Genomic DNA, 24,196 nt, shown 5'->3' with positions numbered 1-24,196 from the left:
AGTCTTTTGTTCATGGAAATGAGTCATTCACGTCATCATTATGTAAGGCGCCTTGGGGCAACTGTTTGTTGTGATTTGGCGCTATATAAAAAAATTGATTGATTGATTGATCAGGAGACTCGTCAGGAGAGGCGTCAGTCCCATTGTTAGGAGGGACAGCTACCTTGTCATTAGGAGGGTGCTAACTAGAGCACAATAGGTGCTAATTAAAGCAACTGTTTAGTCACTAGCCAATAGCAGTCTGCCTCTCGGTAGGAGGGGTCTGGTTAGGTTTAAAACTCCAGCTTTTGTGGTTTCTGTTATTCTTCTCTACAAGAGTCAAGACAGAAGTCAGACTACCAGAGCAAGAATTTTAGTTGAGGAAGCTTCTGTGATTTGAAGCCAAACGTCCTTGTGTCAAGCAACCCAGTCCAGTCGAAGATTCAAGCTTCTCTACTACTCCATTTGGTTAAAACAGAATACTTCATCAACATGTTGACACTGCAAAAAGATCACTTAAACACACATCAGTTAAAAATGAGCACATGTCAATAAACTGGAATGATTACATGCAAAGCACTTTGTTTGAATAATAAATGCAAACAACATTATATGTCTTTAGATATAAATGAAAGAAATACTGATCTAAATTTTTATTTCAAACCAAAGGTCTTTTCCTTTGCTTCAAACAAACAGAGTAGTTGGTCATGAAGACTCAAAGATTTATGGCCCCATCTTGTCATGGGGGAGGTTTTGCAGTCTTGAGAGGTTCCTGCCTTAGTTTGATCATAAAGTTTGGGTTCTCCTGGCCTGGAGAAGCTCAGACTCTGACTTGAAGCAATTATAATGTCATGTAATTCATAATGACCAAAATTTAACCGATGAAAGCCGAGGGCTTCCCTTTGAAGAACTTTGAATTACAGCTTTGTTTTCCTCTGGAAGCAGTGTTGGACCATCGGGGGATACCTCCAAAACCTATCTGAAGATCTCCAGATGACTTAGGAATTTCTCAACTGGGGTGGAAACGCAGTCTCTGTCTCCAGTGAAAACTCAGGTTGTTGAGACAGGATTAATATATTTTATTTAATCAGGGTGAGTCAAGGCCATGGCGTTACACAAGCAACGTCTTTTTCAGGGACGTCCCTGCTAAGCCACATTCTGCACGTGTTACAACAGCGTGACTTTGTAGTAAAAGAGTGCGGGTACTAGACTGGCCTGCCTGCAGTCGAGACCTGTCGCCCATTGAAAATGCGTGGCACATTATGAAGCGCAAAATACGACAGCGGAGACCCCAGACTGTTGAACACCTGAAGTCATACATCAAGCAAGAATGGGAAAGAATTCCACCTACAAATCTTCAACAATTAGTGTCCTCAGTTCCCAAACGCTTATTGAGTGTTGTTAGAAGGAAAGGTGATGTAACACAGTGGTAAACATACCACTGTCCCAACTTATTTGAAACGTGTTGCAGGCATCCATTTCAAAATGAGCAAATATTTGCACAAAACAATAAAGTTTATCAATTCAAATATCTTGGGTTTGTGGTGTATTCAATTGAATATAGGTTGAAAAGGATTTGAAATCATTGTACAGTGGTCCCTCGTTTATCGCGGGAGTTACGTTTTAAAAATAGCCTGCAATAAGCAAAATCTGCGAAGTAGTCACAGCGTTATTTTTTTACAATTATTATAGACATTTTAAGGCTGTGAAACCCCTCACTACACACTTTATACACTTTCCTCAAACAGGCATTAACATTTTCTCACTTTTCTCTCATGTGTAAACACTCAAAGTTCAAACCTTAGTAGAAAAATAAGACTAACCTGTTTTCAGGCCCAAACATTTTTTTGAGAAATAAAATGTTTTCCTACAAATAATTATGATGGCTTTTAGAACTAACGAATTTAATTTTAATCATCCTCGATCAACCTACGAGGTTGGACACATAAGAAATTATTAATAGTGACTGACCAGTATTTCACAGTTCTTCTGATCGCGCCTCTTCGTCCTGGCGCCACACCGCTGTCGCACCTTTTTCCACTGAGTCACACCTCGGTGCAGGTGTCTTTTTCCGAGTGAAGAACACAGTTATGGTTAGTTGCTGGCGCTCTTTTTTCTTCTGGGCGAGAAGATTCTTATAAACAGACACGCAGAACACAATGCGCGTACTCTCCCTTCACGGTGCCGCGACCGGCCTGCTTGATGAGGACGCAGAACACAATGCGAACACAACACAAATTGGACTAAAAAAAATCAGCAAAACTGCAAGGCTGCGAAAGGTGAACCACGTTATAGCGAGGGACCATTGTATTCTGTTTTTATTTACATTTTACACAGCGTCCCAACTTCATTGGAATTGGGGTTGTAGTTTGAAATAGAATAAGTTTGTTCTTATGAAACCTGATTGGAGGAAACACTGTGACCTGCTAAACCCCATCATGACAGCCAAGAAGTGGAAATGGTGATGTCTTTTTTGTTTCTATCGCAGTTCTCGGCTCTTTATCTTCTTTCGTTCCTCATCATTATCTTGGGCCTGGTTCTTTACTCTTCCTCATCAACCTATGTGGCCCAAGACCCCCGAGTTTACAAGCAGTTCAGGAGCACAGGCAGCCTGCCAGCCCCTGACCCACCCGGACTCAGCCCACTGGAGCCTTCTGTCACCTACACCAGTGTGAACCAGGAGCAGGGGGAGGAGCCTCCTCTTCATGTTGCCTGAGAGGATCAGCTTGTTGATCAGGACCAGCTTCTGGTTTTCTGCCCCTTGTCGTGGGCAGGAGTTTCACTGAAGGAGTTCAGCTGGATTCACGTCCCCAAAAATGTTAAAAGAACTTGAAGAATGTTGTGAAACCAAAAAAGAAAACCACACTGTAACCACATGCTCTGTGGACACGTTCTGGAAGCGGATTTTGTCCTTTTTGTTGATTTTTGTTGCTGTTTTTGGGGATAGTTGTGATTACTGATGGTGTTTATTTTCTCCACTGTGATTTTGTGACATGTTAAATCCACCAAATCAAGTCAGTCCAGCTGTATCCATGGCAACACACGCATAGTGTTCACAGAACTGCAGCCAAACACAAAACCTGCACCGGGACGATGAGGTCAAAGGGTCAGCGGTCATCTGACGACGACATCTCACCAACGTCAGAGTCTTCAAAAGGTTCACAATTAAATTGGCTGAATTTCTACAACAAAGTACTTTACAGTGATGCCACACACACACACACTCTCTCTCTCTCTCTCCTCCATGTCTCTCCATCTCTCTCTGTCTCACATGGCCCACCCTTTTGACTGCAGCCTGATAACTTGATTGAAATGAGACGTTGTTTGAGTGTATTTTCACTCGGAATAAAGCAGTATGTCTGAGTGCTGCACCAACAGCTGGTCTTGACTGAACTCCGCAGTTTGATCATTACTGTTTCTAAATGATTTAATGACAATGCTGTCATTACCGGCTTTGGTATTCTGTGTACAGTCATTGATGTTGTTGATGATGTCATCATGTTGCTTGCAGTGTTGTTTTTTTAAAATAAAAAAAAACATCTTTGTCAGAACAACAAGCAGCTTTTTTTTTTAGAAATCAGTTTCATTTTTTAAAAGGTATTTTTGTGGAAAATGGCTTTTATTTCCTGTCATTCATTCATTCGGGGCGCAGGGGCAACAGCTCCAGCAGGGGACCGCAAACGTCCCTTTCCCGTTGTCGCAGACCTAACGGTCCCCCCTAAAAATCGGTCCGTCCTGCCTTCACTGCGCATGCGTCATTTCGTATTACAGCAGGGTCATTTCTGAGTGTCACCAGCAATTCACAGATAATCACCTCGTTTCTGCTTTAAACTGCACTCCAGTCATCACCCATCTCAGCGACAGATATCTGAAGCTTTTGTACAACAATCATTTCCACATAAATTCAGCATTATTTCATAATAATGGATGGCGGACAGATCAGAGCGCCGCAGCTGCTGTGCCGCCTATGTCATTTCAGAGCGTTAGTAACGACTCACCGATTAGCACCTCGTTTTCTGCTTAAAACTGACTTAAATGGTAAATGGACTGCATTTATTTAGCACTTTTCCATCTGCATCAGACGCTGAAAGCGCTTTACAATAATGCCTCACATTCACCCCGATGTCAGGGTGCTGCCATACAAGGTACTCACACACCGGGAGCAACTCGAGGAATAAGGACCTTGGCCAATGACCCTTAGTGATTTTCCGGTAAGGCTGGGATTTGAACTGAGGATCCTTGACCATCACCTCCCCCTTTAGTATGATTTAAGAGGTTTTACCTTGTCATCTGATGGTTAATAATCCCATTCATCCATTTGATTGCTTTGGGTGTAGAGAGTACGTCTCAGACGTGCTGCTGTGGTCCGAAATGACATATGTGCAGTGAAGGCGGGGTGGACCAATTTTTAGGGGGGACTGTTCAGTCTGTGACACTGGGTTACATTGACCACCTCTGACTGGCCAGGCTAGTGTGGAGATATAATCTCTCCACCTAGTCCTGGGCCTTCTTCTGTCTCTCCTTCCAGATGGATGTGCCTGGAACACCTCCCTAGGGAGGCGCCCAGGGGGCATCTTTACCAGATGCCTGAACCACCTCAGCTGGCTCCTTTTAACTTGAAGGAGCAGCGGCTCTACTCCGAGCTGCCCACGGATGACCGAGCTTCTCACCTTATCTCTAATGGTGTGTTTACACATAATGACGACAATTCATAAATGCCACAAAGTATACATTCTTGCCCGTCGATCACGAATGGGATCATTCAGGGCAGAGGCATCAGGAGTCCTCAGGAACTGTTACGACCTGTTACCATGCCTTACAGTTAATTGCACATATTGCTGGCGAATTATCACAAGCTATTACACATGGTCAAGAATATTGTCCTGCACTGTTGTGCACTATTGCTTGCCCTGCCTATGTGTAAACCAGTGGTGGGCACAGTTCTGCTAACCGCTAATTAGCAAAACTAATGTTTTTGTTAGCAGATTAGCTTTTCAGATAATTTTGAAAACCATCAGCGGATCATTGGCTTCCGCTAAATTTAGCTCTGCTAACTTTCAGACTGCTAGCTTTTTTTTGCTGGCATAGTGTATCAAAATCATTTTAGTACTTACCTGTTGCGTGTTTTGCGTGTTTTTGATTTTGCCTGAAGGCTCACAAAGATCATTTTCTGACAGATAAGATGCAACTTTCGTATAAACACTTTCTCAAAATCTTGGGGGGAAAAAACAAAAATCAAATTACAAACAGGTTTGTAGGTTACAGAGCAAGTCAGTCAGCAGGATTAGTACTTGAGCTCAGAACATATCAGTGTGGGTTTGATTCCCAGTCAACAGCTTCTGTCATGTTCTGCTGCCTTGCTGAAGCTCATCTGCTCCATCAACCAAATGCTGGCAGCTGAAACTCATTCAGATAATCAGTGTTCATCTTTAAAAAGGCAGAGACCCTGTTTGCACCATGTTTTCACAAGGAAAACGGGCTAATTATACATTTTATCCTTTTATCCACACAAATCTGTCATTTCTCCAAAACAGAACTTTTTGAAGACACCCTGCAGAGCATATAATTCCAAAAGTGATGGAGACTTTTCTGTGTGTGTAGCGGCTTGCTCCAAGCCTGGCGCCAGAAAAAAAATATTAAGGGGCGATGAGTTTATCACGCCCCCCCCCCCAAAAAAAGTACGCACAGCACTGGACGTGCCTCTGAGCGTGCGTAATGAATTGGGTGCGCTCCTAGAAAGCTCATGTATTTAGGCTACACCGTTGTAAGAGACTGACTAAGAGTAAAGAGTTATGACAGTATTTTTTTAATCATTATTTGAACGTATAGACCCTCGGTCAAGTGATTTCCTGCATACCACAAAACCAAACCAACTGATCTGAGAAACGACATGAGACAGTAGATTAACCCCACATACAGTCCTCCATCACAAGCGCAAACACAGCGCAATTGGGCATGTGCGCCACTCCATGGCACAGAGCCCAACTACGCATGCAGTCACAAAGTTCTTCTGAAAAACTGGAGCGATCTGAATTCGGTTGGATGAATATGGGTGTGTGTGTGGAGACAATTCACCTCGTTCACAATGTGACAGAACTTAACGATGCGCTGTTACGCGCAATAGCGCGCAACAACACGGAACACTATTCTTGACCGTGCGTAATGGTTCCTGATAATTCTCCAGCAACACGTGCCATTAATCATAACGTGTGGTAACAGGTTGCAGCAGTTCCTGAGGACACCTGACACCTCTGCCGTGAATCATCACATTCGGGATCAGCGGCCAAGAATGTGTACTTCGTGGCATTCGTGACTTGTCGTCGTTATGTGTAAATGCAGCATTAACACCCTCCCCACGTGAGTCGTGCTGCATGATCTGCCTTTTGCTTCGTGGACTTGACGAATCCCAGGAACTCCAGCTCTGACACTGCTTGAATAAATCGAGCATGCTTTAATTCGTCCACCTTGCCATAATCGCTGGACTCAGGAATATACGTGATATTATTGAATAACTAATATTTTGCTATATTTTCCAGTATTTCTTTTTCATTTTTATTTTTTGATAACTCTCACATCCGAGGGGGTGGGGTTGATGACGTGAGGAGGCGTCGCCCCCAAACGCCCCCTAGTGGTGCCGGGTCTGGCTTGCTCTGTGTTGTGTCTCCTCCCACTCACTGCCCTTAGGACACGAACTCACGATCTCCGCAGAGATTAAAGTGCTCTGTCGCTGTGGGAAATAACTATTTGCCCGGCTGCTGTCTCTCTCTCTGGCTGGTGTGCGGGGTTCAGCACTCCCTTCACACCGGGTGAGTCTCAGCTCTGTCCAACCACACTGACGAACAGTCTCTGAAAGAAGCCCCTGTGAGCAGAAGTCTGTCACACTGGGATGAAAGGCAAAATACAATTTATAGGAAACAATGATAGATAGATAGATAAATACTTTATTCATCCCCTATAAGGGGAAATTCATCTGCCCGAGAGCATACATATATACACAATTCATCCATACAATAAAATACCAATAAATAAGACAAATATAAAAACACATGGAAGTAAAACTACATTAACAAGAAGCGTTAAACAATCTCATGCTGGCCGGGACAAATGATCTTCTATACCTCTCAGTCCTGCATCTCATGGAGAGGAATCTGTCACTGCGGTTGCTTTTCTGAGCACCACAGTGTCGTGTAGAGGATGAGATTTGTTGTTAATAACAGAATTCATAATACACCTCAACCTACACTCCACCAGTTCACCCACAGAGATGCTTCCCTCCCCATCACTGACACGCTCTTCCTGACAAATGTGTCCAGTCTGTTACTGTCCCTAACAGACAGGCTGTTCCCCCAACACACAACAGCAAATAATAGAGCGCTGACCACAACAGATTGATAAAAAAGGAAAAGCATATCGCTACAAACATCAACAGATTTCAGTCTTTTGAGGAAGAACAATCTGCTTTGTCCCCTTTTATACGCTGCATTTACCTGCACCGACCAGTCCAATCTATTGTCAATGTGGACGCCGAGGTACCGGTACTTGTATGTGGAGACCACCTCAATGCCCACATTGTCTATACTGACTGGTAGGTGTTGTGCTTTCCTCTTGCCAAAGACAACTATCATCTCCTTTAAGAGTAGAATGGGAGGCAGAGCCTTCAGCTTTCAGGCTCCTCTCCTGTGGAACCAGCTCCCAATTCAGATCAGGGAGACAGACACCCTCTCTACTTTTAAGATTAGGCTTAAAACTTTCCTTTTTGCTAAAGCTTATAGTTAGGGCTGGATCAGGTGACCCTGAACCATCCTTATATGCTGCTATAGACTTAGACTGCTGGGGGGTTCCAATGATGCACTGAGTGTTTCTTTCTCTTTTTGCTCTGTATGCACCACTCTGCATTTAATCATTAGTGATTGATCTCTGCTCTCTTCCACAGCATGTCTTTTTCCTGGTTCTCTCCCTCAGCCCCAACCAGTCCCAGCAGAAGACTGCCCCTCCCTGAGCCTGGTTCTGCTGGAGGTTTCTTCCTGTTAAAAGGGAGATTTTCCTTCCTACTGTCGCCAAGTGCTTGCTCACAGGGGATCGTTTTGACCGTTGGGATTTTTCTGTAATTATTGTATGGCCTTGCCTTACAATATAAAGCGCCTTGGGGCAACTGTTTGTTGTGATTTGGCGCTATATAAATAAAATTGATTTTTTTGATTTTTTGTTTTTTGTTTGTTTTGCTGGTGTTCAATACCAACCCGTTGCACCTGCTCCAGTTGGTGAACTCCTTGATAACTGCCCTGTACAGAGTTGTTTTAGAATGCGTAAGAGGTCGCAGAGGCAGGAGACGCAGACTAGACCAGAACAGGTGTAGTGTCGAGAGGCTGGAGCCAGGTGGCCACCCACTGAGCTGACAGGAAACAGGTTCACACATATAGTGACAACTGAGTTACTGGCGAAGGTGGAAAGGCTGAACCAGGGCTTATAAGCAGCTGCAAGTGATGAGAAACAGTGGAGGTAATCAGCTCCATGGCACATCACCTGGAAACAACAGGAAGGGAGGGGGAGCAGAGCAGAGCAAATACCAAGACACAACAGTTTCTGTGTCTCTCTTAGTGTCCTCGCTGTGGGGAGGGGGTGGTGGGGTGGTGACATGCCCTCCACAAAACCTCTTGATTAAAGGCTCACTTTTGAAGACATTTTTCAGAGTATTTGTAAAAATAATAATAATAAATAATAATTTCAACAACTAAAATTTTAAATCAGTATTACTCTGGGCCCACGTTTTACTATAGTTCTATATAATAGAACTATAATTTAACTAACTCTTAATTTATCTTTTCTGCATAGCTAAAGTGGAATGTGAAGCTGTCTAAGCTCAGCATTAGTGGATCTGTTTGGGGTTCTAGCTTTAAACTCAGGTCTGTTAGGATGAGGGAAGCCAAAAATATGAAAATGATTGTGACTCTTGTGGTTTGTAATCTGATCAAACAAACATGTAGATTGTGATATCAATTTTGGTTAAAGGCAAAGAAAAGTTGAAAATGTGAAAACTAAAGTACATAAACTAAACTACAATACACATTAATGATTTTCTTCTTGCAGTGGATTCAATCAATCAATTTTTTTATATAGCGCCAAATCACAACAAACAGTTGCCCCAAGGCGCTTTATATTGTAAGGCAAGGCCATACAATAATTATGTAAAACCCCAACGGTCAAAACGACCCCCTGTGAGCAAGCACTTGGCTACAGTGGGAAGGAAAAACTCCCTTTTAACAGGAAGAAACCTCCAGCAGAACCAGGCTCAGGGAGGGGCAGTCTTCTGCTGGGACTGGTTGGGGCTGAGGGAGAGAACCAGGAAAAAGACATGCTGTGGAGGGGAGCAGAGATCGATCACTAATGATTAAATGCAGAGTGGTGCATACAGAGCAAAAAGAGAAAGAAACAGTGCATCATGGGAACCCCCCAGCAGTCTACGTCTATAGCAGCATAACTAAGGGATGGTTCAGGGTCACCTGATCCAGCCCTAACTATAAGCTTTAGCAAAAAGGAAAGTTTTAAGCCTAATCTTAAAAGTAGACAGGGTGTCTGTCTCCCTGATCTGAATTGGGAGCTGGTTCCACAGGAGAGGAGCCTGAAAGCTGAAGGCTCTGCCTCCCATTCTACTCTTACAAACCCTAGGAACTACAAGTAAGCCTGCAGTCTGAGAGTGAAGTGCTCTATTGGGGTGATATGGTACTACGAGGTCCCTAAGATAAGATGGACCTGATTATTCAAAACCTTATAAGTAAGAAGAAGAATTTTAAATTCTATTCTAGAATTAACAGGAAGCCAATGAAGAGAGGCCAATATGGGTGAGATATGCTCTCTCCTTCTAGTCCCCGTCAGTACTCTAGCTGCAGCATTTTGAATTAACTGAAGGCTTTTTAGGGAACTTTTAGGACAATCAATCTATCTTTGTTAGTTGGCTATGTACCACAAGCTTTTAAGGTGGCAGTAATTAAACCATTACTTAAAAAGCCATCACTTGACCCAGCCATCTTAGCTAATTATAGGCCAATCTCCAACCTTACTTTTCTCTCAAAAATTCTTGAAAGGGTAGTTGTAAAACAGCTAACTGATCATCTGCAGAGGAATGGTCTATTTGAAGAGTTTCAGTCAGGTTTTAGAATTCATCATAGTACAGAAACAGCATTAGTGAAGGTTACAAATGATCTTCTTATGGCCTCGGACAGTGGACTCATCTCTGTGCTTGTTCTGTTAGACCTCAGTGCTGCTTTTGATACTGTTGACCATAAAATTTTATTACAGAGATTAGCGCATGCATTTATTTCCTCTAGGCTGGACTATTGTAATTCATTATTATCAGGTTGTCCTAAAAGTTCCCTAAAAAGCCTTCAGTTAATTCAAAATGCTGCAGCTAGAGTACTGACGGGGACTAGAAGGAGAGAGCATATCTCACCCATATTGGCCTCTCTTCATTGGCTTCCTGTTAATTCTAGAATAGAATTTAAAATTCTTCTTCTTACTTATAAGGTTTTGAATAATCAGGTCCATCTTATCTTAGGGACCTCGTAGTACCATATCACCCCAATAGAGCACTTCGCTCTCAGACTGCAGGCTTACTTGTAGTTCCTAGGGTTTGTAAGAGTAGAATGGGAGGCAGAGCCTTCAGCTTTCAGGCTCCTCTCCTGTGGAACCAGCTCCCAATTCAGATCAGGGAGACAGACACCCTCTCTACTTTTAAGATTAGGCTTAAAACTTTCCTTTTTGCTAAAGCTTATAGTTAGGGCTGGATCAGGTGACCCTGAACCATCCCTTAGTTATGCTGCTATAGACGTAGACTGCTGGGGGGTTCCCATGATGCACTGTTTCTTTCTCTTTTTGCTCTGTATGCACCACTCTGCATTTAATCATTAGTGATCGATCTCTGCTCCCCTCCACAGCATGTCTTTTTCCTGGTTCTCTCCCTCAGCCCCAACCAGTCCCAGCAGAAGACTGCCCCTCCCTGAGCCTGGTTCTGCTGGAGGTTTCTTCCTGTTAAAAGGGAGTTTTTCCTTCCCACTGTAGCCAAGTGCTTGCTCACAGGGGGTCGTTTTGACCGTTGGGGTTTTACATAATTATTGTATGGCCTTGCCTTACAATATAAAGCGCCTTGGGGCAACTGTTTGTTGTGATTTGGCGCTATATATAAAAAAATTGATTGATTGAATTGATTGATTGACATTGTAACAGAAAATTACAAGAACCCCCGTGCATTGTTCAGAACAATTGACTCTGTCCTGAATGTACCACAGCCTGTTTGTCTGGAAACATCCACTGACTTATGTAACAGTTTTCTAGATTTTTTTATTGACAAGGTTGCTTCTGCAAGAGCTCTCATTTCTCCACCCAACTTTGACCCCTCTGTCTCTGCTCCCTGCCCTGCGGTTTTTAACAGATTTGAACCTGCGACTGTCACAGTTAGAGGATGTGGTGGCTCATTTGAAACCATCGGGTTCCCCTTGTGATGTGGTCCACCCCCCCCCCCCGCTTTTTTAAAGAACTTTTTCCTACCTTAGGGCAGTCTGTTCTGACCATTATAAACAGCAGCCTATCTTCCGGTGTTGTCCCTGTTAGTTTTAAACACGCAGTCGTTCAGCCTTTACTGAAGAAGCCTGGCCTCGACAACACTGAACTATCAAACTTTAGGCCTATCTCCAAGTTGCCATTTGTCTCCAAGATCCTGGAGAAAATTGTCTATGCACAACATTTAACTTACCTTGTTGAACATAACATTTCAGAGGTTTTTCAGTCTGGTTTTAAAATGTTGCATAGCACAGAAACTGCCCTTTTAAAGGTTTTTAATGACATTTTAATGGCAAATGATAGTGGTAACCATGTCATTCATGTCCTGCTTGACCTGACTGCTGCTTTTGATACAATTGACCACAACATACTGATAAATCGTTTGCAGCAGCTTGTGGGCATCGGTGGTAGTGCTCTGGACTGGTTCCGGTCCTACTTAACTGTTAGGACTATGTGCGTTGGCCTCGGGGTTTGTGAGTCCTCCTCCGCTCCACTTTTATATGGGGTCCCACAGGGTTCAATTCTTGGACCCCTACTCTTCTCCCTGTATTTGCTTCCCCTGGGGTCCATTCTCAGAAAGCATGGCATTAGCTTCCACTGCTATGCTGATGACAGCCAGCTATATGTCCCCCTAAAGAAAAATGATGCCTCTTCTCTTCAGCCCCTTTTGTCCTGTCTTGAGGATGTTAAAGCCTGGATGGCATTGAATTTTCTTAATTTTAATGAAAAGAAAACGGAGGTGATTGTTTTTGGCCCTAGCAGCTCCTGTTCTTCCTCACCTGTCAGTCTGGGGCCTTTGTCAGCCTTTTCGAAATCTACTGTCACAAACTTGGGTTTTAAGATGGACAACAATTTTAAACTGGACCACCAAATCAGTGCAGTAGTCAGCTCGAGTTTCTTTCACTTAAGGCAGCTTGCTAAGGTTAAGCCTTTTCTTGCACATCAGCACTTTGAAACAGCAATCCATGCTTTTATTACCTCCCGGCTGGATTACTGTAATGCTCTTTATTATGGAATTAGCCAGTCCTACCTTGAACGTCTCCAGCTAGTTCAGAATGCTGCTGCCCGTCTGCTAACTGGTGCACGTAAGAGGGAGCACATTACACCTATCCTGGCCTCCCTCCACTGGCTGCCTGTGCATTTTAGAATTCATTTTAAGATTTTTATTTGTTTTTAAATCTTTAAATGGCCTTGCCCCGCCCTACCTCTCTGAGCTGTTTCATTGTTACGCCCCTGCTCACCACCTCCGGTCAGCTGATCAGCTCCTCCTGGAGGTGCCGAGGTGCAAGCGTATGCTCAGAGAGGACCGAGCTTTTTCTGTTGTGGCTCCAAAGATGTGGAACGAGTTACCGCTCCACATCAGGCAGGCCTCTTCACTTTTTGTTTTTAAAACTAATCTTAAAACCCACTTTTATGCACTGGCTTTTAACCCGGAATGAGATCTTGATCTGTTTTGGTTGTTTTAACTGATTTGACTTGTTTTAGTTAAATTTTTTTTGGGGGGGGGGCTTGTTTTTTTTATTTGTACTTTGTGGTTTGTTACCTTTTATATGTCCCCTTGTGTACAGCACTTTGTTTCAGCTGCAGCTGTTTTTTTTTTTAAAGTGCTTTATAAATAAAGTTGATTTGATTTGATTTGAACATGCACACAATATAATAAAATGAGCGCACATTCTCTCCACATGCAAAACATTTTGCGATGACACTTCCAGGGCTCCATAAATGCCTGTTTTTACAAATAAAAAATGGAATATTTTACAAAAGCACATTTATCTGTAAACACCAACACACGACACACGTCACATTGTGTTGGTTTACATAATGAATGACTCAACCAATCATTGGTTAGCAGAGGCACATTTTACCCAAAATCCTTTGCGATCTGTCTGTGCTTGTTACAAAACTTCAGAATTAGTGCATTATTCAACATTAAAAGATATATGTTATATTTTAACTTTGTACAAATGACAGAATTGACATTAATGGAGTTATTCTATCAGTATTAATTTTATTTATACACCAAACCTTAACTCATCATTGCTTTATTTTCCAAGACCTCCGCCTGACCAGAGCGTTGTGATTAGGTAGAGAGCTGGGCTTTGTGGCTCCGCTCAGCTTGCTTCTGTGCTGGAAGCCATGTAGTAAACAAAAGCTTCCAGCAGGAAGCAAGATGTTCAAAGACAGAAGTGTGGGCTCATTGTTTGGGTCTGTTGTCGCTTTTGATGCTACCAGAAGTGATTGTGGTGTTAAAACTCAAATTCAGGTTGTTAGTAGTTGCAAAGGTACCAGAGACAATACTTGAATTTATCGGTTGTCTGTAACTTCTGATACATTTTTGGGTGGTTTAACATTTTATCTTTATCAAAGATAACTTTTCAGTTATCTGATTATCTGTTATCGAAGTTAATTTTTTGGTTATCTGTGCCCACCACTGTACTTCACTATACTATTCTTAAGTATGTAAAATATAGTTTATAAAAAGTCACCTTCAAGTACACTTCCTCAATTTTAGTAAAAAATAAGTATACTCATAGTACACTTGAATAAACTTCTTTTTGCTAAGGGATCTCTTCACTAGCTTCCTGTCTCTGGGAGATCAGATTTTAAGGTTCTGCTACTAACCTATAAAATTGTTCACAGACTCCACCATTGTTCACAGACAGCACCTCCCTATTTAGCTGATCTAGTCAAGCCCTACATACCTGCCTGGGCTCGGCGTTCTCAGGGTGCAGGGGTGTTTTGGTTTCCTAGGGTGAATAAAAAGTCTGTGGGTCACGGAGCTTTCTCTTATAGTGCCCCAGTTCTGTGGAATGATCTCCCTGCATTAATAAAACAGTCAGATTCTGTAGAGACTTTCAAGTCCAGATTTAAGATGCACTTATTTTCCATTTTGTATGGCTAGCATACTGACATAGTGTGTTACTATGCTTCCTACCCTTGTAAATTAATTTTATTAGTAAACAGAGCAGGTCTCTGCTTCAGCTTTGTCTAAAGGGAGGTGATGGTCTAGCGGTTAATGCGTTGGGTTTGAGACCACAAGATCCTCAGTTAGAGTAAGGATCCTCGGTTCAAAATCCCAGGCTGACTGGAAAATCACTAAGCCTAACCCTTGGGCAAGGTCCTTAATCCCTAGTTGCTCCCGGTGTGTAGTGAGTACCTTATATGGCAGCACCCTCACATCGGGGTGAATGTGAGGCATTATTTGTAAAGCGCTTTGAGCGTCTGATGCAGATGGAAAAGCGCAATATAAATGCAGTCCATTTAAAGTCTGTGTCTGTTAGTGAAGCTTACCTGTTGCTTAATGCTGGTGAATTATACCTTAAGTGTAGCTTTTCTGTTCTGTAATGGATGCAGAACAGACTCTGCCCCCCCTCCCTAACAGTGGACTGGATACCTGTATGGACTCTCATCAAGTGCTGTTGTGTTGTGTTCTGGATTGTAAACCTTTTTGGTAGAATGGCCTAAACAGTGGGTCACCCCTTTGAGTCTAGCCTGCTTGAGGTTTCTTCCTCAGTATCATCAGAGGGACTTTTTTCTTATGGCTGTCACTTGTGTTCTTGCTCTAAGGGGTCAATAAGGTTGGACTTTACTTGTGTGAAGTGCCTTGAGGCAGCTTTGTTTCATGCTTTCATCAGCTCCAGACTTGATTATTGTAATGCACTTTATTCAGGCATTAATCAGTCGTCTCTTGCACGTCTCCAGTTGGTGCAGAATGCTGCTGCTCGTCTTTTAACAAACACTTTTAGACGTGAGCATGTTACGCCCGTCCTGCACTCACTCCATTGGCTTCCAGTTCATTTTAGAATTGATTTTAAAATTTTAAAAGTTTGTTTTTAAAGCTATTTATGGCCTTGCACCTCCCTACTTGTCTGAAATTTTAACTTTGCACACTTACAGTAGGACATTAAGGGCATCTGGCCAGCTTTACTTAGATGTTCTGAGGTCAAGCTATAAACGCTGGGGTGATCATGCTTTCGCGGTAGCTGGCCCCAGACTGTAGAACAACCTACCTCTTGAGTTACGTATTATTCCTGACCTAGCACTTTTTAAATCTAAGTTAAAGGGTTATTTATTTAAACTCGTTTTTAACACTTAGTGGGGAGGTGACATGTTCTGTTTTTTATGTGCTGTTTTAAAATTTTATTCTATATGTGTTTCATTTTTGTGAATTTGTGTTTTTAATGTTAAGCAGTTTGGATACCAGTCAGTGCTGTAAAGCGCTTTATAAATAAATGTTTATTGATTGATTGACTTGTTGCGATTTGTCGCTATATAAGCTAAATAAATGTAAAATTTAGCAAAGCAACTAAATTGGGGGATCAGGGTGAGAAAATAATCCGACATCAAAACCCCAAGATTTTGAGCAGAGCCCCTGCTGACAACAGTCCACTTTCACCAAAAAAGACCTCACTTATTTCAGATCCTAGCTACAGGCCTGAGATTGTATTTGGTACTGAATGAAGTAATTACTGTAGATAAGTGGTGCCCATAAATTGTGTTTATCCTGAAGTATTTAAATAATGTGGAGATTAAAGTTTTCTACAATATGATGCTGCATTAATCAAGAGCAGCAACAGTTCATGAGTGCAATAGAATCTGTTCACAGCAGGACAACAATTTGCTCTTTTCTTAGCTGTCTCCACCTTGTTTTACCTTAAACTCTAGGACGCCATCACAAAAGGGTTTCTAGAAAAAGATCAATGATGAACAGTTTATGATTTGGCCGTGAAAAAAAAATTCAGTCCGATTTATTTATTTTTTGCTTTAATCCCTGTCTCCAGCATGGGAGGTGGATGCTCTGACCAGTTGGCCAAAAACCTGGGCTGTGACCTGAGTCGCCAGAGTGTCCTTTGGCTGGGTAGTGAGGCCTATTGACAACCACATGCAGTGACCCCTGCTGGTGGCCTCTGTCACATCACTGAAACTGTGTGCTTTGGTAAATGGTGTAGTAACACACACTGCCAGCAGGGGATAACAGTCATGTGGTTACTTTCCTTTTCCAGGGTATTTACACTTAAATGTTTCTCTGTAAGTGTAACAGAGTTAGAAATGACCTCTGCTGAATTTCTACAAAATTGATGTGAATGTTTTTCTATATGTTTTGTATTCGCCATCTGGTGGTTAAACCGCGCAACTGCAGCTGCAGGGCTCTGGGCTGTTTGCCATTTGACCTCAGCAAAGGAAATCTCTCCTGAGCTGATGGTAGGTGTGTGTGTGTGTGTGTGTGTGTGTGTGTGTGTGTGTGTGTGTGTGTGTGTGTGTGTGTGTGTGTGTGTGTGTGTGTAATGCTCAGATCGATGTTTAATATTTAAATTCTTTAAAGTTGTTCTAGGAAGCTTCTGTTACATGCATGTTGACTATAAATACAAGTGGAATTTAACGTAGAAATAGTTACTTTATTGACGAGCTACACTTTGTGTCTGAGCCGAGCTAATGCTAACTAGCTTAGCATGTGTCTGATGCCTCGTGTGCAGCCGTGATTCACATGTTACAGATGGTGATCTTTTGTCTGCATTATACAGATGTGTGCCTGTTGCAGTTGCATTGAACAGCACTAATGACTGCACTGCTGGTTTTTACACCAGTGGGGAAAAAAAAGTGAACCAGGCTGAGAGCAGCTCCTGTGTGGCCGTGATGTCCTTCCTGCACCATAGACACGAGTGACATCGTCTATAGTCCAGTCAGATAGACAACACCAGTATATGAGGGCCGAGCACTCATAGCAGCATGGTGGATTAGTGGTTAGCACTGTTGCCTCACAGCAAGAACATCATAAGATTGATTCCCACCGGGTGGCCTTTCTGTGTGGAGTTTGCATGTTCTCCCTGTGTTCGTTTGGCTTCCGACTGGGTGCGACATGTAGGTTAGGTGAATTGGACACTTTAAATTGTCCGTAGGTGTGAATGTGTTTGTTTGTCTATATCTGGCTCTGTGACAGACTGGCATCCTGTCCAGCGTGAACCCACCTCACGCTCTATGATTGCTGGGATTGGCTCCAGCCCCCTTGTGACCCTTAATAAGAGTAAGCGGTCAAAGATGAGTGAGTGAGTGCGTGAGTGAGTGAGTGTCTCTCTGTACAACTTACAAGAACAAGTTTATGGACAAGATTAGATTACTCGTTACTGAAAAAAGCGGTCAAAAAAGAGTAATGCATTACTAAGTAAGGTGTCCTGTTTTTGGTCTTCCTCCTCTTCTTGTCATCATCTGATGACAGATGACAGATGATACAGTAAAATAAATTACCTTTGGTGTACAACCCAGTACAGTTTGAAAATTTGCTGTCTGAAAACTTTGTATTTTCACCACTTATGACAAGACAGAAAAAGCTGTCAAGATGCATAAAGGTTAAAGGTAAGACATCTTTTACTTTGTAAAGACACAATTAAGGGCAACCAATAATTTAATGCCTTAATCTATTCTCTTTATCTATTTATGGAGGTGGGCTTCATAGATAATTGGCAAAGCTTCTGGGGAAAACCTGGTCTTGTTAGGAGAGACGGCATCCATCCCACTTTGGATGGAGCAGCTCTCATTTCTAGAAATCTGGCCAATTTTCTTAAATCCTCCAAACCGTGACTATCCAGGGTTGGGACCAGGAAGCAGAGTTGTAGTCTTACACACCTCTCTGCAGCTTCTCTCCCCCTGCCATCCCCTCATTACCCCATCCCCGTAGAGACGGTGCCTGCTCCCAGACCACCAATAACCAGTAAAAATCTATTTAAGCATAAAAATTCAAAAACAAAAAATAATATAGCACCTTCAACTGCACCACAGACTAAAACAGTTAAATGTGGTCTATTAAACATTAGGTCTCTCTCTTCTAAGTCCCTGTTAGTAAATGATATAATAATTGATCAACATATTGATTTATTCTGCCTTACAGAAACCTGGTTACAGCAGGATGAATATGTTAGTTTAAATGAGTCAACACCCCCGAGTCACACTAACTGCCAGAACGCTCGTAGCACAGGCCGAGGCGGAGGATTAGCAGCAATCTTCCATTCCAGCTTATTAATTAATCAAAAACCCAGACAGAGCTTTAATTCATCTGAAAGCTTGACTCTTAGTCTTGTCCATCCAAATTGGAAGTCCCAAAAACCAGTTTTATTTGTTGTTATCTATCGTCCACCTGGTCGTTACTGTGAGTTTCTCTGTGAATTTTCAGAACTTTTGTCTGACTTAGTGCTTAGCTCAGATAAGATAATTATAGTGGGTGATTTTAACATCCACACAGATGCTGAGAATGACAGCCTCAACACTGCATTTAATCTATTATTAGACTCAATTGGCTTTGCTCAAAATGTAAATGAGTCCACCCACCACTTTAATCATATCTTAGATCTTGTTCTGACTTATGGTATGGAAATTGAAGACTTAACAGTATTCCCTGAAAACTCCCTTCTGTCTGATCATTTCTTAATAACATTTACATTTACTGTGATGGACTACCCAGCAGTGGGGAATAAGTTTCATTACACTAGAAGTCTTCCAGAAAGCGCTGTAACTAGGTTTAAGGATATGATTCCTTCTTTATGTTCTCTAATGCCATATACCAACACAGGGCAGAGTAGCTACCTAAACTCTGTAAGTGAGATAGAGTATCTCGTCAATAGTTTTACATCCTCATTGAAGACAACTTTGGATGCTGTAGCTCCTCTGAAAAAGAGAGCCTTAAATCAGAAGTGCCTGACTCCATGGTATAACTCACAAACTCGCAGCTTAAAGCAGATAACCTGTAAGTTGGAGAGGAAATGGCGTCTCACTAATTTAGAAGATCTTCACTTAGCCTGGAAAAAGAGTCTGTTTCTCTATAAAAAAAGCCCTCCGTAAAGCTAGGACATCTTACTACTCATCACTAATTGAAGAAAATAAGAACAACCCCAGGTTTCTTTTCAGCACTGTAGCCAGGCTGACAAAGAGTCAGAGCTCTATTGAACCGAGTATTCCTTTAACTTTAACTAGTAATGACTTCATGACTTTCTTTGCTAATAAAATTTTAACTATTAGAGAAAAAATTACTCATAACCATCCCAAAGACGTATCGTTATCTTTGGCTGCTTTCAGTGATGCTGGTATTTGGTTAGACTCTTTCTCTCCGATTGTTCTGTCTGAGTTATTTTCATTAGTTACTTCCTCCAAACCATCAACATGTCTATTAGACCCCATTCCTACCAGGCTGCTCAAGGAAGCCCTACCATTAATTAATGCTTCGATCTTAAATATGATCAATCTATCTTTATTAGTTGGCCATGTACCACAGGCTTTTAAGGTGGCAGTAATTAAACCATTACTTAAAAAGCCATCACTTGACCCAGCTATCTTAGCTAATTATAGGCCAATCTCCAACCTTCCTTTTCTCTGAGAAATTCTTGAAAGGGTAGTTGTAAAACAGCTAACTGATCATCTGCAGAGGAATGGTCTATTTGAAGAGTTTCAGTCAGGTTTTAGAATTCATCATAGTACAGAAACAGCATTAGTGAAGGTTACAAATGATCTTCTAATGGCCTCAGACAGTGGACTCATCTCTGTGCTTGTTCTGTTAGACCTCAGTGCTGCTTTTGATACTGTTGACCATAAAATTTTATTACAGAGATTAGAGCATGCCATAGGTATTAAAGGCACTGCGCTGCGGTGGTTTGAATCATATTTATCTAATAGATTACAATTTGTTCATGTAAATGGGGAATCTTCTTCACAGACTAAGGTTAATTATGGAGTTCCACAAGGTTCTGTGCTAGGACCAATCTTATTCACTTTATACATGTTTCCCTTAGGCAGTATTATTAGACGGCATTGCTTAAATTTTCATTGTTACGCAGATGATACCCAGCTTTATCTATCCATGAAGCCAGAGGACACACACCAATTAGCTAAACTGCAGGATTGTCTTACAGACATAAAGACATGGATGACCTCTAATTTCCTGCTTTTAAACTCAGATAAAACTGAAGTTATTGTACTTGGCCCCACAAATCTTAGAAACATGGTGTCTAACCAGATCCTTACTCTGGATGGCATTACTCTGACCTCTAGTAATACTGTGAGAAATCTTGGAGTCATTTTTGATCAGGATATGTCATTCAAAGCGCATATTAAACAAATATGTAGGACTGCTTTTTTGCATTTACGCAATATCTCTAAAATTAGAAAGTACTTGTCTCAGAGTGATGCTGAAAAACTAATTCATGCATTTATTTCCTCTAGGCTGGACTATTGTAATTCATTATTATCAGGTTGTCCTAAAAGTTCCCTGAAAAGCCTTCAGTTAATTCAAAATGCTGCAACTAGAGTACTAACGGGGACTAGAAGGAGAGAGCATATCTCACCCATATTGGCCTCTCTTCATTGGCTTCCTGTTAATTCTAGAATAGAATTTCAAATTCTTCTTCTTACTTATAAGGTTTTGAATAATCAGGTCCCATCTTATCTTAGGGACCTCATAGTACCATATCACCCCAATAGAGCGCTTTGCTCTCAGACTGCAGGCTTACTTGTAGTTCCTAGGGTTTGTAAGAGTAGAATGGGAGGCAGAGCCTTCAGCTTTCAGGCTCCTCTCCTGTGGAACCAGCTCCCAATTTGCTAAAGCTTATAGTTAGGGCTGGATCAGGTGACCCTGAACCATCCCTTAGTTATGCTGTTATAGACTTAGACTGCTGGGGGGTTCCCATGATGCACTGAGTGTTTTTCTCTTTTTGCTCTGTATGCACCACTCTGCATTTAATCATTAGTGATTGATCTCTGCTCCCCTCCACAGCATGTCTTTTACTTGGTTCTCTCCCTCAGCCCCAACCAGTCCCAGCAGAAGACTGCCCCTCCCTGAGCCTGGTTCTGCTGGAGGTTTCTTCCTGTTAAAAGGGAGTTTTTCCTTCCCACTGTCGCCAAGTGCTTGCTCACAGGGGTCATTTTGACCGTTGGGGTTTTTACGTAATTATTGTATGGCCTTGCCTTACAATATAAAGTGCCTTGGGGCAACTGTTTGTTATGATTTGGCGCTATTTAAATAAAATTGATGATGATTGATGATCTTTTATGGTTATTGAACCTGACACTCTGGATGACCAGGTCAAAGCTGCCCTTTGGTCACACTGTTCATAACATATGTGAGTTGGTGGCCAAAGTCTTTCCAAACCTCCACTGTAACTACCAGAACCACAACTGGCTGAGCGGGTGTGCTATCCTTGCTCCAAAGAACTTGGCAGTGGTGACGTCAATGCTAAGCTTCTGACCCAGCTTCCAGGACAGGCCTCCAGCTATATGTCAATTGACACAGTGCCTGATCCAGATGAGGTGGGCCTCCCACCACACAGCTTGGTGCTCAAAGTTGGTGCCTCAGTCACGCTCCTGCGGAATCTCGACCCACCCAAGCTCTGCAATGGAACGTGACTCACAGTTAAGAAGTTGATGCCAAGAGTCCTGGAGGCCACAGTAATAACAGGCAAGGCCAGGGGAGAAGATGTCTTTATACCATGGATTCCACTTTTCCCATCAGACATGCCATTTGAGTTCAGGTGTCTGTAGTTCCCAGTCAAATCCAGCTTTGCATTGTCCATCAACAAGGCTCAGGGACAGTCCCTTAAGGTGGTTGGACTGAATCTGGCAGCGCCTATGTTCTCCCATGGCCAGTTGTATGTCAGGTGCTCCAGGGTTGGTAATCCAGAACAGCTGTACATCCACTCGCCAGGTGGCATGACAAGGAACATTGTCTATCAAGAGGCTCTTCGAAACTAATGGTCAGAAAACACTAAGTGAATTTCATGAAGAAATATATCTCCATTCTAATATTTACATTTGCTATTTGAATCCATTTTATGTTTGTAAAATTTCAATGTAAAAACAGTGAAATACACCACTACCTCAATTATGATTCATTGATATTTACATTTACTGTTACCTATCTTTTGTGTGTAATTTTGTTATAAATTTGATTGCAAAACAAAGTTTGCATGAAGGACTTCAAATGTGTTTGTCTTTTAACCAAGTATTTCCACTTAGTTTGGGGAGTTGACCTCTTATACCTCTTTCTGTTAAAAGGGAGTTTTTCCTTCCCACTGTCGCCAAGTGCTTGCTCACAGGGGGTCGTTTTGACCGTTGGGGTTTTTGCGTAATTATTGTATGGCCTTGCCTTACAATATAAAGCGCCTTGGGGCAACTGTTTGTTGTGATTTGGCGCTATATAAATAAAATTGATTGATTGATTGATTATAGTTCTGCTGGACAAACTTTAGCCCATTAAATATTACATTTGTAAGACATCAGCATTACAAAAACAAATGTTGGGCAATTGTTTTGATTAAAATGATTGCCATTTGGCTTATGTCTAAAACAGGTTAACCGGGCAATGCCGGGTACCCCAGCTATATATATATTGTTATGACCGGCTCAAAGCCATAAAACAATGGAGACCATACTGGAGTAGCGTGCACAAAATAAGAATTTATTTAACAAAAACAAAGATGAGGTGTGAGTGTCAGTGTCAGTGGTGAAGGCAGGTGTTTGGATGTATTGTGCGTGTATGTGTGAGAAGATGTATGGTATGTGAAATTAAAAAACAAACACAAAAGTGCATGTCAAAGGACCCGGAGCCTGGCAGCAGCACATCAGGACCCGAGGCAGCAGAGAGGGAGACATAAGCAGAAGAACAGGCGGAGTTTTATAGTGCGTCTTCCGGAAATGAGCACCCTGCAGACAAAGAAGAGGGCAGAAACAAACACAACCAAATACCCAGCCCACAAGGCCCAGAGCCATAACTACATATACATATATATATATATATATATATATATATATATATATATATATATATATATATATATATATATATATATATATATATATATATATATATATATATATATATATAGGTACCAGAAATAATCAAGTTATCTTGATTTGCTTCATTATGCGTCTTAGCTTGTAAATTTTGTACACTCATAAAATTTTGCTGCTTAAATAATGCACTACATTCCTTCCTCAAAATATGAAACATTCATGGACTCAATTAATTGGAAAAGCATTTACCATTAATCACAGAATCTTACTGAATTGAGCAACAGGAAAAGCCACATTTTATGTGTTGTTCTCCAAAAGATTTCACTACAAACTCTACATCCTTTGTCCACAGCCTTTGAACTGGCGATTTGTGCAGTTTATAGCTGCACGTGCAGGCACTTTGCAGCAAAATCGCCAGGGAGTGGTTTCAAGAGAATGGTAATATGGCAGCCACGCCGCTTCAAAAATATTACTCATTGCTAATTAGCTTGTTAGCAGCTCTCGAGTAAGCAAACAAAAATACAGTTACTGCTTGTTTCACTGCTTACTGTATTTTCCGCTGTTCCCCTCTCCTCATTGGCATGGATGCGTTGTTCCTGAAATGTTCCTGTACACCATTTCAGCCATCCTGTTGATGATGACATAACAGCGAGACGGAGAGCATTCAAGCGGCGCATACGCAGGGCGCGGCACCAGTGGTGGTCCTTGGGAAATAGTCTTCATTTTAGAAAAGTTCACAAAAAGGCTTAACTAGCTAATATGATGAAGGCAAAGCCTTTGACCAAGCAGCTTCTCTATTGAAAAATATTGAAATTGACTGATTGAAATTGAAGATTCAATTGGGCAATATTATTTTAATAAATTTCTTCAGGGGTTGATGATTTAATTAAAAAAG

General features: G+C 41.8%; 1 protein-coding gene and 1 long non-coding RNA gene across 2 annotated transcripts in view; one reads left to right on the top strand and one right to left on the bottom strand.

The window, feature by feature from the left end:
• The window catches only part of slc35f1 (solute carrier family 35 member F1), a 64,737-nt gene extending 62,027 nt beyond the window's left edge, over positions 1-2,710 (top strand). The window contains exon 8 of the mRNA XM_034162394.1: positions 2,468-2,710. Within this exon, the coding sequence (XP_034018285.1) occupies positions 2,468-2,695 (228 nt within the window). The 3' untranslated portion in view covers positions 2,696-2,710. The remainder of the gene's footprint in view (positions 1-2,467) is intronic.
• LOC117503194 lies at positions 1,199-23,935 on the bottom strand. The gene is made up of 3 exons (XR_004558514.1): positions 23,817-23,935; positions 7,779-7,782; positions 1,199-1,211 (listed from the first exon to the last, which is right to left on the bottom strand). It is a non-coding gene; the product is annotated as an uncharacterized LOC117503194 (long non-coding RNA).
• Between the last annotated feature and the right edge of the window lie 261 nt (positions 23,936-24,196).

Source organism: Thalassophryne amazonica, chromosome 21 (assembly GCF_902500255.1).
Source record: "Thalassophryne amazonica chromosome 21, fThaAma1.1, whole genome shotgun sequence".
Taxonomy (NCBI): Eukaryota; Metazoa; Chordata; class Actinopteri; order Batrachoidiformes; family Batrachoididae; genus Thalassophryne; species Thalassophryne amazonica.
This window is presented reverse-complemented; position numbering and strand designations above follow the sequence as displayed.